General features: G+C 46.1%; 1 protein-coding gene across 1 annotated transcript in view; it reads left to right on the top strand.

Annotated features, from left to right (window-relative positions):
• Positions 1 to 13,436, top strand: part of frmpd1b (FERM and PDZ domain containing 1b) — a 17,959-nt gene extending 4,523 nt beyond the window's left edge. The window contains exons 5-15 of the mRNA XM_056294520.1: positions 819 to 923; positions 1,266 to 1,361; positions 2,780 to 2,905; positions 4,469 to 4,588; positions 5,384 to 5,517; positions 6,481 to 6,607; positions 6,915 to 7,007; positions 7,715 to 7,897; positions 9,099 to 9,300; positions 9,540 to 10,535; positions 10,813 to 13,436. Coding sequence (XP_056150495.1) covers positions 819 to 923; positions 1,266 to 1,361; positions 2,780 to 2,905; positions 4,469 to 4,588; positions 5,384 to 5,517; positions 6,481 to 6,607; positions 6,915 to 7,007; positions 7,715 to 7,897; positions 9,099 to 9,300; positions 9,540 to 10,535; positions 10,813 to 13,436 — 4,806 coding nt within the window. The remainder of the gene's footprint in view (positions 1 to 818; positions 924 to 1,265; positions 1,362 to 2,779; positions 2,906 to 4,468; positions 4,589 to 5,383; positions 5,518 to 6,480; positions 6,608 to 6,914; positions 7,008 to 7,714; positions 7,898 to 9,098; positions 9,301 to 9,539; positions 10,536 to 10,812) is intronic.
• Positions 13,437 to 15,791: the final 2,355 nt, after the last annotated feature.

Here is a 15,791-nt window from a genome sequence, read left to right as displayed (position 1 = left end):
AGGTCTTATCCATGAGGCTGATGGCCCTAATTGACAATAGAAGGCAGCATGTGATTAATTATAGGCCGGTCACCGTGGCCTAGGCTTAAAGCGGAAATCCGCAACTTTTCTCCCTTAATAGATCATCATTTTCTCCATCTGGGTTTTCCAAACGGCATCCTTGCCGCGCTATTGAAATTTTTTGGTCGGGTTGCGCCAAATTGGTGCAGCGGCTAACAGGCACATGTTGGAAACGACTCCAGCAGAAAAAAAACCATTGAAACATGATGCCGAGGTGGCGATGCTTATGTTGGACAAAAAAAAAGGATATTACTGTTATGATATATTTTGATGAAGTTTGCAATAAATTAGGCCACATGCATTAGTTTTGGTCCAAGGATGACATTTTTACAAGAGTGTGACTACTTACTGGCGATCTGATGGCACACAAATGACAATGGGTGCTACACCTTGTTTGTAATCTGAGTAAATCAGTGCAACAGGTCTGTTTCTCACTGCCTCCTGACCTGATCCATGACCACATGAATCATATTTCATAATATAGTATTGACATCACAATCAAGTTATTGCCTCAACATTTGTAAATAGTAAATGTGTTAATAATTTGAACTCGGCTATGATTTCACCCCAACCAAAAAAGGAGGATTTAAACCCTGATCAACAGGGGTTGCCGATGCACACCCCCCCAGCACCCCTACTTCCTGTGTCTGTATACACACCATCATGAATCATGGAAGGGCTCAAGCATACATGCAGCCTCAAATCCATGTGAAGTCCTGAGACATCCCAAATTCTGAATGCGTTCCTCTGTTTCTCAGAATCCCAAGTCATCGATCATGTCAGCAGAGAAGAGAGCTCGCCTGAGGAACAATCCAGTAAAAGTGCGCTTTGCAGAGGAGGTGGTGGTCAACGGGCACACTCAGGTTGGGAGGTCACACTGAGTGACCTTGACATGAGATTTTTGCTCCAGAATGCCACATTTTTACACTGTTATTCATTCATCATGCAATATAACAACTTTTCCATTTTGATTTGATTCATCTTTTCCATTAAAATCTCTCACGTTTTTCCTCGCTTGCTCTCGTTCTCTCTCTCCCTCATCTTTACTTACATCCATTTTGTCAGTCTATATACTGTATATCCCACTCCTAATGCCCTTAATCCCTTAAAGGGCAATCCACAGTGTTGTGCATCATACTTGATCAAATCGATATGCAGCTATTTGTACTCATACCTCTTGCTGTTTGCTTCCTTTTTCCCTCCAGGGAAACTCTCTTCTCTTCCTGCCCAATGTGCTGAAGGTCTATCTAGAGAATGGACAGACCAAGGCCTTCAAGTTTGACAACACGACCACTGTCAAGGTAGGCATGATGGTCATAGGTAATGAATCACAGTCTTAGAGAGCTTTTCAGGAATCAGGCATCAGGAACACTTTATTTGCCATTTCATTTCGTATGACTGACCCGCAGCACAACACAAAGACAATAACATATATCTAAAAACTACAAGAACACCCATATCAAACTGCAAAAAATCACTGTCCAAGAGAACGAACGCCAGGATGACTGTCAGAACTGCTGGTCTGCATGGGCTAGCAGTTAGCTTATCCTGCCCCACTTCCACGTCCTGTCAGACTGCCCTCAGTTTTTCCTCCTCGGGTGCAGCTCCAGGCAGGGCTATGGTCCTTGAGCCCACCGGACACAGCAGACCAGGCTCCCCCCATTGATCCAACGCTAGCTCTAGCTCTCCCAGCCAGACACATTCGACACACCTCCCCACACTCCACACAACGACACCAAAAACACAGTCAAGGCTAGGCGAGGCTGCCGCCAGACTGCCCTCAGTGTTATCGGAACTGCTAGTCTGCATGGACTGGCAGTTAGCTTTGCCTGCCCCACTTCCGCATCCTGTCAGACCGCCCTCGGTGTTTCCTGTTGGGGTGCAGCTCCAGGCAGGCCCAGGGCCCTGGGCCCACAGGACACAGCAGACCAAGCTCTCCCAGCTGATTCAGCACCAGCCCTCCCACCCATCAAACAAAGACACAAACTTACACACAGACGTGGACAAAGACACTGCATGGACGGTGCTGGGTGAGGCCGCTGCAAACGTGAATTCGTGCCGCCATCTTCCCACACCGGAAGCGGGGGAGGAGATTTTTGAAATATACTGGGACCATGTTAAGGCAATATGGATGTGCAATGCTTAGCACCAGCTGTGTTTTTTAATTGGTTTTTTTTTCATTCAGTATAGCCCACTATTTTGATTTCCTCAGTTAGTCTATTGAAATTTAATTGGAGTTTAGTGTCAAACTAAATTTCATTCAACTTTGCCATTCTACCACCACTTAAGCCAGGACAGACAACTTTTTTAGCTGATCAGTAACCTGAAATATCTATTCAGTACATTTGACGTGTAGCCTTTTAAAACTAGTGTGCTATGTGAAAGCTAATAAGATAACCTATGATGAAGGTTTCACCTGAATCTTCTAAGCTTCTGTGTACAAGTTTCTTCCACCAGCAGTATTTTGACAAATAATGAACCTCAACTGACACAATAAGAAGGGAGTGGCTAAATATCATGTGCCATAGTTGTCCAAATAGGCCCTCTTGTTCAAAGACTGTATTGATATCTTGATGTTGTCAGAGAGGAACCTTTACTGTTGCTTAGCCAAAGGGAAACTGTGAGAGATATCATACTTGAGACTCTGCTAACAATGTGCTGCCATTCTACTGGGTTTGTCTCAGAGGCTCAGAACTGTTTTTTCTTTTCATCATTCCAGGACATCGTTCTGACTCTGAAGGATAAGCTGTCCATAAAGGCCATCGAGTACTTTGCCCTGGTGCTGGAGCAACAGTACAGCATCACAAAACTACTGCTTCTTCATGAAGATGAGCTCATACAGAAGGTGGAGGCGACATTAGATGCACGCACACACGCACGCATGCACGCACACACGCACGCACACACACGCACACACACACACACACACACACACACACACACACACACACACACACACACACACACACACACACACACACAAATACCGTGTCTCAGAGAGAACACCCCTCTCTGCCCATGCATAGCTCTGCCACTGATGCACCAATCATGCATGGCTGGACACATGTACGTGCATACATGCCAACGTGCACATGCACACGCACACACACACACACACACACAGAGTTTACACACATGCACACACACGTAAGTACATAATCACATAGATACAAACCAGGTCATACACTGTTGATCATATTTAATTGTGAAAAAATCCTCAAACTACCATTAAAATGTAACTAAAAGTACTTGAGGGTCCTGAAAGGTCCAAATTTCAAATGCACTGTCAAATGTACACCACAGAGCTTGCAAAGCTACAATCCTAAAGATCTATATGGAAACAAATGTCCTTTTTGATGATTTTCTTTGCCTTTGTGAAATAATAAAAAAGACAAATAGCTAATGCATGATTTTCCAAATCACAAATGCTTTTGTACTTGTTCATTTTAAGGTTTACGGTCAGATAGGACTCCTCCAGGAAACATGATACAGCGCGTAATGTTTTATGTTTTCACTGTAGAAGCCAACTGCAGAAGAAAAAGGCAGATGACAGTGAGTTTGAAGAAGTGAAGCAGATAAGGTCATAGAAGACCTTTATCAACAGCTATGACAATTTCAAGTGCTGATGCAGTAACTAGTTTAACCATGCTTTGGTGCTGGAGTGCTGGCACAGCTGCATGGGTGACTCTGTTTCACATGGAATAGATATCTGGGATTGGGAGCGGTCTAACGCCAAAGCAATAACCGGTATCATCACTGTAGGTTTCAGTAAGTTAAAAAAATAAACAGCAGGGGGCGTCTGGGTAGCATAGAGGTCTATTCCGTTGCCTACCAACACAGGGATCGCCGGTTCGAATCCCCGTGTTACCTCCGGCTTGGTTGGGCGTCCTTACAGACACAATTGGCCGTGTCTGCGGGTGGGAAACCGGCTGTGGGTATGTGTCCTGGTTGCTGCACTAGCGCCTCCTCTGGTCGGATGGGGTGCCTGTTCAGGGGGAGGGGGAGGGTGAACTGGGGGGAATAGTGTGATCCTCCCACGTGCTACGTCCTTCTGGCGAAACGCCTCCCTGTCAGGTGAAAAGAAGTGGCTGGCGACTCCACATGTATTGGAGGAGGCATGTGGTAGTCTGCAGCCCTCCCCGGATCGGCAGAGGGGGTGGAGCAGTGACCGGGATGGCTCGGAAGAGTGGGGTAATTGGCTGGATATAACTGGGGAGAAAAAAGGGGGGAAATAAATAAATAGATAAAATAAAAAAACACCGATCTTCAGGGCTGTATTTAAAGGTAGAGAAACACACCCTTTTTAGCAGATAAAACCAATTTATATATCTGTTTTGCAGAAAGTTGGACACACTTGCCCCCTAAATACTGCTCACTGACATAAGATGCAATGTTGTCTCTGCTCCAGGTGGTTCAGAAGAAGGACTCTCATGACTACCGCTGTCTGTTCAGGGTGTGTTTCATCCCCAGAGACCCCGTGGAAATGCTGCAGGATGACACCTCTGCCTTTGAGTATCTCTATTTACAGGTCGGGGCTGTCACTCTTTATCTACCAAGGTCCCATCCATCCTCCTATTCTAAGCAGAGATGTACTCTGTTATCTACAGTACAATTTTCCACGTTTTTTGTCACCCTTTCCATGTTTCTCTAAGTTAAAAACATAAACTGTTCTAGTCTCTAACATGCCCCAGTCCATTTCCTGCGACTCAACAACACACTTGAATTTCTCCCAGCGGAGTTTGTCATATCACATTGGATACATGATCCATTTCTCCTTGGTAGAATTTGAGAAATCATCACATTCACGTGTCACATATTAAAAACGTGGGCTTCTCCAACATGCGTGTCTGCACTCAAATGAACAGACTCATTCATAAGCTGTCTATGTGTGCAACAAATATACATATACATAAATACATATAGTTCAAGCTAATTTAGCCTGTATTTAACCCCTGACGCTCTATTGTCAAATATTGCATTTGGACGTTGTTACCACACAAAGCAATGGAGAGAAAAATCACTATATGTCAGCATGATTTTCAATTCTTCAAGGAGCCATTTCTTCATACTGTGTTTGTTTATAAGTGCTTGGGGAGGGAGGGTATCTGAGCTGGTTTATGCATTATGATGTTAAAGCGTTATCAGACATGCAAATGAATGCATGAGTGCTGCAACTGTGTTCCTTTGTGTTAGTGTGTCTGTTTTGCACTTACAAATTACATTGTAATTCAAATTCTGTACCGAGGTGTGTTTACTTATGCATGCTTGCTGAGGTATTTGTGATCCAAGTCTAAATGCATCATACTGGCACTGTTGTTTGCAGAGTGTTGGGGACGTGCTGCAGGAGCGCTTTGCAGTGGAGATGAAGTGCAACACTGCACTTCGCCTGGCTGCATTGCACATGCATGAGAGACTAGACAGCTGTGGACAGACCAGGGCCTCTATCAAGAGCATCACGTGAGTTGTGTGTGTGTGTGTGTGTGTGAATTTTTTTCGTTTTTGGACCCCCCCCCCTTTTTCTCCCCTTTTGTACTTGGCCAATTACCCCACTCTTCTGAACCGTCCTGGTCACTGCTCCACCCCCTCTGCTGATCCAGGAAGGGCTGCAGACTACCACGTCTCCTCCGATACATGTGGAGTCGCCAGCTGCTTCTTTTCACCTGACAGTGAGGAGTTTCACCAGGGGAACGTAGCACGTGGGAGGGTCACGCTATTCCCCCCAGTCCCCCCCCTCCAAACAGGCGCCCCAACCGACCAGAGGAGGTGCTAGTGCAGCAACCAGGACACATATCCACATCTGGCTTCCCATCCGCAGACACGGCCAATTCTGTCTGTAGGGACACTCGACCAAGCCGGAGGTAACACTGGGATTTGAACCGGTGATCCCCGTGTTTGTAGGCAACGGAATATACCGCCACGTCACCAGATGCCCCCCTCCCCCCATGAGATCTTTTTTTGAACGGATCACAGTTGCTCTAAAATCACACGTGCCTTGTAGTTTAGTTTTGAGTGGCACGATTTGCTTTGTTTGTGTAGATTCTGCCCCTCTCATGCAAATATGAGAACACGTGTTTGACAGTGGCTTGGAGGTAGAACAGGTCATCTGGTAACTGGAGGGTTGCCGGTTCAATCCTCGGCTCCTCCTTGCAAACATGTCGATGTGTCCTTGAGCAAGACAACAAACCCCTAACGGCTCCCGGTGAGCTGGTGCTACCTTGCATGCTTGACACCGTCGTCGGTGTGTATGTGTGCATGGGTGAATGTGAAGCATTCATTGATTGTGAAGTGCTTTTGAGTGGCTGTTGCAGCTAGAAAATAGCTATATAAATGCAATCTATTTACATAATGATGCAATTCTTAACTTTTTCACTTGCACCTCGATGCATTTTCCTCCCTGCTCTGTGTGTGTGACTGCTATAGGAAGGAATTCGGCCTGGAAAGTTTTATATCCCCCACACTGCTAAGTAACATGAGGGAGAAGGACCTGAGGAAGGCCATCAGTTACCACCTCAAGAAAATCCAGTCACTGCTGGAGCCACGGCAGAAGGTAGCCATAGAGAATAATGGATAAATGTAAATGGAAGAATGGAAAGTCTGGTGTTAAGAGGGCAAGAAGAAGAACATTTGGAGAAGTTATATTTAGGGATGCGGCTGAATTTGCCTGGGGTTTTAAGTGATGAAGTGATGGCTTTAGGAGATAATAGGAAAAGCAAAAGCAGGTCCTTTTGTGAGGATGACGTTTCAGGGAAAATGAATGAAGAGCAGAGAACATTGTTTTGATTTGGTTTTACAGCTTTCTGGTATATCATAATATAGATTCATAGACTTTCGCTTATTCTCTGTCCACCTTGCAGGTGATATCTGCTACTCAGGCTCGGTTGGCTTACCTCACTCAGCTGGGAGAACTCATTTCCTATGGGGGGCGGTCCTACACAGCAACTATGATGGTAAGGGATAAAAGGTTTTGTGAAATAAGACATGATGCCTTGCCCTCCCAGAAAAACAGTCTGAACATTTCTGGTTGACACTAGGATGTCAAGTAGTCAATAGCTATCATTATAGACCTCCTTGTCAAAATGGTTTTCCTCGGTGGTGTCTGGGTAGTGTAGCGGACTATTCCGTTGCCTACCAACACGGAGATCACCGGTTCAAATCCCCGTGTTACCTCTGGCTTGGTCAGGCGTCCCTACAGACACAATTGGCCGTGTCTGCGGGTGGAAAGCCAGATGTGGGTATGTGTCCTGGTCACTGCACTAGCATCTCCTCTGGGCATCTCCTCTGGTCATGTCTGTTTGGGGGGGGGGGTGAACTGGGGGGAATAGCATGATCCTCCCACGTGCTATGTCCCCCTGGCAAAACTCCTCACTGTCAGGTGAAAAGAAGCGGCTGGTGACTCCACATGGATCGGAGGAGGCATGTGGTAGTCTGCAGCCTTCCCGGGATCGGCAGAGGGGGTGGAGCAACAACCAGGATGGCAAGGAAGAGTGGGGTAATTGGCCAAGTACAACTGGGGAGAAAAAGAGAAAAGGGGGAGGTAGTTTTCCTCATTCCATTTTACCGGTTTTTCTGTCACATAATTGTGATTTCTTTCCAAATTCTCTCCTGTAACCAACAACCACTCTCACCCTACTTGCCCTGAACCTCCACCCCCCAGCTCCAGGACAGAGAGGCATTGGTCAGCCTGCTGGTTGGGGCCAAGTATGGGATGAGCCAGGTCATCAACCATAAGCTCAACATGATCTCCACGCTGGTGGAGTTCAGTAGCATCAGCCGGGTGGAGCTGCTCTCCGAGTCGGACAAAGTCAGCCTCCTGCGCATCTCACTGCATGACATGAAGGTACAGTAGATATGCATGCAGGATGTGCATGTACATGGAGCAAATAAGCTTAGAAATTCATTAATTTCATGGGCATTCACACTCCAACATACTGAAGTGGATATTCACTCATTATACCAAAGCTCATTGTGGCAGAGGCAAGGTTTAGACAATAGTTTGAGAGCAAATAGAATTAGGAGGGGATCATCTGGGCAACAAGGAACACCCTTAATCAGTTAACCTCTCTCTATTTGTGTTTCAGCAGGCAGAGGGAGAAATCCAGATGTGCTGTCCAGCTGTTTTGTTTATTATGTTGTATATTGTGAATGTTCTATTCTCTGAAAAGGGAAATAGTTGAGTGCAGGGCTGCTAAAGGACTCTGTTAATCACTATGGTGATTAATGAAAAATATTTAATTACTCCATGTGTGTCTTTCTATCTGTAGTGCCCTATGCTGGGAGCCACTGTAACACAGTTCAGCCAAATCGAGTAGAAAGACAGCGTCTGTTATCACAAAGCAGCATTACTGAAGATAACAGGATAACTTTGCTGAGAAAAACACAGTTATCTCCCAAACGTGAAACATGGACTGAAGTAAACAGAGCTGTTCCAGGTCATACTCCGTGCAGTTATCTGTAGTTATTCTGCTTTGTGATACAGGCCGCTGGAGTAATGCAATCAATAGTTTATGAATCACAACAGTTCATTGGAAGCCAGGTGTTCAGTCAAACTATATCGGGGGTTTTTCAGAGAGAAAGAAGAACACTTGCGATATGCAACAATACACAAAACAGTGTCAACATGACGACACATCCAGGCCTCTGCCTGCTGAAAACAAACATAAATAGACAGATGTTGATTGATTACAGGTGTTCCTTGTTGCCATATGGTCTGCTCCTAATTCTGCCTGCCTTCAAACTAATGTCTCAACCATGCCCTTGCCACACTCATATAAGTCAGTTATATAAGCAGTTAAGAAACATTTAAGGGTTTCTGTTGCATTTCACAAGTAGTATACAGCTTGAGAAATTTTATATAAATAAAATAATAATAATTATTATTATTATTATTATCATATCAGATGAATAGTAAGAGATCATTTAACTCATGTGTGACTGTCTCTCCCGCTTCATCTCATTCTTCTCAATCTTCTCCTTCCTTACCCTGTGGCTTTAATCACACCTCTTTCATTTATCTTTTCCAATACCCCTCTCCTCCTCAGCCGTTTGCTTTACTGATGGACACACTGGCAGCCAAAGACCTAGCATGTCTGCTGGGAGGCTACTGCAGGCTCCTTGTGGACCCCATTGTCAATGTCTTCCGTCTGGGGCGCCCCAAAGTCAGGGTGCACCGGATTCCGGCTGAGGAAGGTGTGTGTGGGAGGTTCACCGTAATAGAGGGCGTGTGCTATGAGTCCCTATCAAGTGAGCAAAAACTGTTTAACTTAAACTATTCACTCTCTGGCTTTGGCCATTGATAGGCAGTTTTTCACCTCACGTGCAGATGCACATCGACCAGTACGGGTACAGATAGAGAAGTTGTCTATTTTATATTTTCAAGTTCACTTATGTGTTTATGTTCGAATAATGTACTGACAAATGTGTTTTCTCTGCGTGTCTGTTTTTCTGTTTCTGTTATTTATGAATTATTTTGGTGACATTAGGCTATGTGTCGCGCTGCTGTAGTGACTCAGATGACTCATCAGATGAGGACTACCCAATGGACGCTCAGAACAGTCAGTTCCCTGATTCAGCGAGTCAAGACTGGGAGGAGAGACGGAGAGAGGAGGAGGGGAAGAGAAGAGAGGAAGAAAGACTAGAGAGAGAAGAGAGTAAAGGGAAACAGGAAGTGAAGATAATAGTGACAACAGAGGGTAGGGTGAATGAGGGAGGAGAGGTGGCGGAGACAGCAGCAGGAAGTGGTCTAAGTAAAATCTGTGACGTAAAGCAGGAAATGAACCTGGAGACTTCTTGGTACCACACTGACCCGCGAGTTACAAGCAGTTTCTCCAGCTTGTCCAGTGGTTCCTTGAGTGCTGCCCTTGAGGAAAGCAACACTTCAGCCAAAGCCCCCTCCCGCCCAGAGACTGTCCATGGGCCACGGTCATCTGAGGGGTTCTCAATGCTAGATGTCCACCACCCTTACCTCCTGGACCCACAATGCCAAAGGGAAGGCATCTCCCACCAAGGCCAGGCCTCTGCTGGTCCCTTACGACCCACTAACCTCAATTACTGTGGCAACGACAACTCTTGTCTTTGTTTTGCTGAGCTCTCCCGGGCTGACTATCTTCCTAGCCCACCTGAAGCCACCAGTGATGATGATGATGATGATGAAGAGGAAGGTGAAGAGGAACTCAGACGCATTTCTAAGATCCCTAGTTCGAGAGATCTGAGGCTGATTGACAGCACACCCTTTCAGACATCAACCAACAGCAAAAGTAAAAAGATTCCCCCGAAAGTCCCAATAAGGACGAGTTCCATCCCTACGCGTAAAGCAGCGCAGGCCCAACAGCGCCTTTCCATGGAGGAAGAGGGTCTGTTCCTGACACCCTCACCGAACTCTAAACCAATCCTAGGGGTCAAAGAAAGTGCTTCAGAATCTGAGGATGAGTTCTTTGATGCACAAGAAAGATTTACTCCACCAGTTCCAGATCTCCCAGGTTTTTTTTTTTACATCATTTATTTGCTTATTTCTTTCTATTGTTATTCTGTGATAGCATAATTTATGATGGTACTCTTAGGTTGTGTTTTAGGTAGTGGAAATGTGAGGATATGCAGAAAGTGAATGAATGGAACGTTATATGAAATATTTCCGCTGTGGCGACCCCTAACATGAGCAGCCGAAAGTAGTAGTAGTTATATGAAATATTGGTGCCAATCCTCTTGTCTCTTTCTTTCTCCACTAGTCTCTCCTCTCTCTGTCTCCCTCTCCCATAGAAGCTGAGCTGTCCGATAGACGGAACGCCAATCGCTTGAGTGGCACCTGGAATGGTCTCCCATCTGTACCAGAGAAGGAGCCCTCTTCACCTCCTACTATGAAGTCACCACCCTTTGAAAGCAAGAGGCAAGTAGAAGCTCCTAAAGCCCTTACGAAGACATTTGCCAACCAACAGCTCAGCCCACCCAGGATGTCGCAAAAGACTGATATTAAGGCCAAACCACCACTTGCACCCAAGCCCCAGCTTCCCCCTAAACCTCAGCTTATTCCCGCTAGGTCTCCCCAACATGGGCGTTCATATGCTCACTGTAATGGGGATGCCTCAGGTCGTCTCTCCTCAGAACTCCTGGAGATGGAGCCAGACACAATGGAATTTAAGTCTGTCTCCAGAAGTGCGGGTCCACCTCTGTCCTCTCCCCTTATTACAGCAGTACGGCGCAGTCAGCAGCCACTGGTGAACCCCATGTCGCAGAGTCAGGAGAAGGGCGAAATTCAGGATAATGGCCCAAAACAAGATAAGCAGCTTACACAGGAGAATAGGTCTGTTTCCAGAGACAATGTTTATACTCCCACTGTAAATGAAACTCTTAAAGCTGAGGAAAAACCCTATGGGGTTGTTTCACCAAGGGATGATATCCAGGGGGTTGTAAATGGTGGAGAAGTTGGAGGCACAAAAACACTACCAAACTTACACCCTGTTCCTCACTCTAATTCTGGGACAAAGCTAGTCCTGACCATCCCTCCTCCAGTGTCTCCTACATCTATTTCTCCCTCCAATCTCCACCCCTTATCACTCCCTGCCAGCTCTCCTGTATCTCCTTCTGATTCTGTTAAAGAAGTCTTTAAGGATGGTGCCAGCCCACCAAATGGCATCCACCCTTGGAGCAGCCGCAATGGCAACGTCCAGTCAGGGTCCAGAAGGGTGTCTCTGAGCCATGAAAGTCTGTCACCCAAAAATACAGATGCCCCTCTTAGCCTCACTACTTCCCTCACCTCCAGTTCCTCAAAAGGGGTGGGGTACTTGGACAGCAGGGAGCCAGGGAGGTCTGGGTCAGGATCAGACTTGAGGACCAGCTCTTCTAGCCTGGGGGCTAGGCTACCAGCCTCAGCTCTGAGGGGTAGGATCCAGGCTCTGCCCTGGTATATGACTCGTTCGCAGGAGATTCTGGGCACTCTGGACTATCCGTCCACCAGTTCCATCAATGGCGACACATCTGGCTTTGGCTCTGGTCTGTCTGTAGCCAGTGAAATATCAGATCTAAACAAGACCCCTGTCAAGGAAAAAGAAGCTGTGATTTTGAAAGCAGGAGAGAAAGGGAAGGTTCTAGAAGATGGAGCCGAGGTTGTCATAGCAACCATAAAAGAGGCTCAAGAGGTAAGCTCATACATGAAAAGAGCCAACGGGACAAATGGCTCTCATCCTAATCTTAGTTTCAAAGAGAACAGGGCACACAGCAGCGTTTCATCAGAGCAGCCTCAGTCACGACCCCACTTAGCCGTGGGTTTGGGGGGGAGTTCCAGCATACCTATGGGAGGTGACTCTCCATCTTCTTCACTGACAGAGAACAATCCTCCACAACAGCACAATGAGGCCTGTGGCTGCCGCACTGTTTATGCAAACTGCTTTAGTGGTGACACTGAGGATGGTGTTGGCTTTGACGAGGAGCTAACAGTTTATGAGTTCTCACGCCGTACACGCCCCAAACCTGCACGAACCACACCTGTCCCCTCTCCTACATCACCCTCCCCCAATCCCAATATCCTGTCATTGCTGAAGGACAACCCTCGGCCCCTCTCTACCCTCTCTACTGCCTCGTCTGAACTCAGCCCTCTTGTTTCACGTTCTGTCTCTCCCACACATTCGGCCGGTGGTCCCCTTCGTTCCCTTACTAACAAGCACTATGGAGGACTGAAGGGTGGTTTTGCCTCCCTGCGTCAAGACATAGATCAACTTTTACTAGTACTAGAGAGGGGAACAGCTGACCTTTCACAACCAACAGTATGTGGACACTCAAGCCAGGATGCTGTGGCAATACAGTTTGCTTCTGAATTCTTAAATGAGAAGGGAAAAGAAGACAATGCTACCCAGGCTACAAGCCCAAACTGTACAAGGCAGAATTCTTCCTCCATGACTGAGGCTGAACGAAGTCTACTTCAGGCAGAGGCTCGAAGATTGGCATCAGGGTGCCAGCGAGCCACACGTGTGGGCTGGGCACCTGATGAAGCCCTGCGTTCCTTGTCCAACAGCTTCAGTGCCCTGGTGCAGCTTTCAGCAGCCTGCCTGCGGACATACCCCTGTCCAGGCTGCAACATCTGCCATAATGGGGGCCTGGTCTCCAAAGATGAAGAGGATGAGGGCCAGGAGACCATGGAGAAGCTAAAGGAGATAGTTGGTCTGTATCGGGAGTTTGTTGGGGCTGTGGAAACTGCAGGAACAGGGGCCGGGGTTAAGGGTGTGGGTCTCAGTGGGTCTGGGCAGGGCCAGGGGGATGGAGAAGGGGTGAGGTTGCTGGCCAAACGCTGTACTGTGCTCATCTCCTCTGTCTTTGCGCTCACACAGCTGTTCCGGACATGCTCACCAGACACCCCGGACACACCCGGCCATGTACCTCTCAGTTTTTGACTTCTGAACTTTTAACCCACCAAATTTCCATTGAATCCAATAATGAGACAAGAAAATACATGACAACAGACAAGGCGAAGGACAATAAAGGGCTGTGAAGATCATTCTTTAGGACAGAGGGATGTCCCATGGTCCTGTGTGTGTGACCCTTATGTTCCTGTGTAGTAAGTGCCATGCACGCCACAGCACACAGACAAAAACACACATTCACACACACACACAGAAAAAAAAACACTCACCAAACAAACCTCTAAGAGAAGCCTGGCCTCCTCTTGGATGCATATGGACTATGCATTTGTACACCGGAATTTTATAACTATCTTATAACTCTGTTATTTTATGATACAATATGTGTATGTATGTAGGTATGAATTATCCATTTACGTATTTATGTATTTATTTTTTACAATATTTTCACTGAGGTCTGTAATGTACAGAGCTCTGGTGGAAAAAAAATCACTGAAATTTTAATTTTTTCCATTTGTTTAAGTCATGTGAGTTTCTACCTCCCACCCTAGCAAGGGCTGGCTGAGGAGATGTGACAGTATTATGTTATCGTTTGCTGCTTTATGGATTCTGCACCTCGTCCTAAAGGTGTAATCTGTAAATTGTCTGTTTTCAAGTTTGAGTACTACATTTCAACATTTATCTGGAAACAAAGAAAATGTGATGGTACTTTTATATCAAACTTACAACTGGATGAACCGCATTGGTTAACCTTTGTGTATTGTTAGCACCTATATAGTAATTTTCATTTTCACAGTCACATAAATGGAATGGGATCCAAAACTATACCATGGCAAGACAGAGAGAGAGCACTTTTGACTATTACAGATTGCACCTTTCTAAGAGAAAACAACCTTGATTTATATGTTTATTTCTATCTATCCGCCCCTGGCTCCTGAGTGACTGAGTGAATGGTTCTTAAAAATCCCTCAACAACCCAACTTTATGCAGTAATAGACAATTAATCAACTGTTAATCAAAAGGACACTATATTTTTTTCTGGGGAGGGTTGTGTGGGCAGGGAGCAAGGGGCAACACAGAGGAACTTATTTATGTACAAAAAAAAAACGAAGAAAAATTTTTTTTGTTAGGGCACAAGGCTGACTGTTAAAACTTTTTCTTGATGTAGCAAATATCCAAAGTCTTAAAACACTGAGCCACAACTGTTATTCCCAATTATGGTTTCCTTTGAGGGCACTCTGGTCTACTAAGATAACAACTGACTGATTGACTGCTGTGTTCTGGAGTCAGAATTGTAGATATACATTTAAATCTCTATCTTAAACATCCTATTTTGTCTCCTCCTTAGTTAATGGCTATGCAAACATCAACACTTCACCCCTACATATCATTTTCCCGTTTTGTTGTGGTACCATTAAAACAACAATAACGTCAATGTGTTTTTGATAGTCTCTGGATTTTACTGAAAAGCTTTCTTTGTTTGGAATGATGGCCTTTGTCTGGTTTGGAAATACCTGTAGCATTGTGGATTGAAACATTCTGCAAGGTTGCATGGCTACATTTGTCAATATAGGTATCTTGTCTATTTTATTGTCAATGAAAGGTCAGTAAAAAAAAAAAGATTACACTGCCTGGTCTGTTTGCTGATGTACAGTGTCCACTTGTCAGCTCCTCCACATCACATGATGCCAGCACATTTGGTTTGCCACCTGATTCAGTGGACTTACTGTCACCACCCATAACGTCATCAGGGAGGTAATGATGCCCAATTAGTCATCGGTTGCTTTTACTAATATGATCATGAGATTATTTGAGAGAAAACCTACTTCAGGAACAGCTGGTAAGGAGCTTGTTAGTTTAATTATTTTAAGGTGGTTTTCCCTATGAGATGGAAAAAAGGGAGACCACAAATGGTGATTGCCATGGGCACCATGTCAAGCTGCCCTCACTGTAGCGCGTTAGATTTGAGACATAAGCTCAGGAGCGATTTTGTTTTTTCATCAAGCAGGCCTTAACAGGCGTCCGGGTGGCGTGACAGTCTGTTCCGTTCCCTACCAACACGGGGATCGCCGGTTCGAATCCCCGTGTTACCTCCGGCTTGGTCGGGTGTCCCGACAGACACAATTGGCCGTGTCTGCGGGTGGGAAGCCGGATGTGGGTATGTGTCCTGGTCGCTGCACTAGCGCCTCCACTGGTTAGTCAGGCGCCTGTTCAGGGCGGATGGGGAACTGGTGGGAATAGCTGATCCGCCCATGCGCTACGTCCTCCTGGCGAAACTCCTCACTGTCAGGTGAAAAGAAGCGGCTGGCGACTCCACGTGTATCGGAGGAGGCATGTGATAGTCTGCAGCCCTCCCCGGCTTGGCAGAGGGGGTGGAGCAGTGACCTG

This window comes from Lampris incognitus, chromosome 1 (genome assembly GCF_029633865.1).
Source record: "Lampris incognitus isolate fLamInc1 chromosome 1, fLamInc1.hap2, whole genome shotgun sequence".
In the NCBI taxonomy this organism is placed as follows: Eukaryota; Metazoa; Chordata; class Actinopteri; order Lampriformes; family Lampridae; genus Lampris; species Lampris incognitus.
Note: the sequence above shows the minus strand (reverse complement) of the source record. Positions and strands in the feature narration are given on the sequence as shown.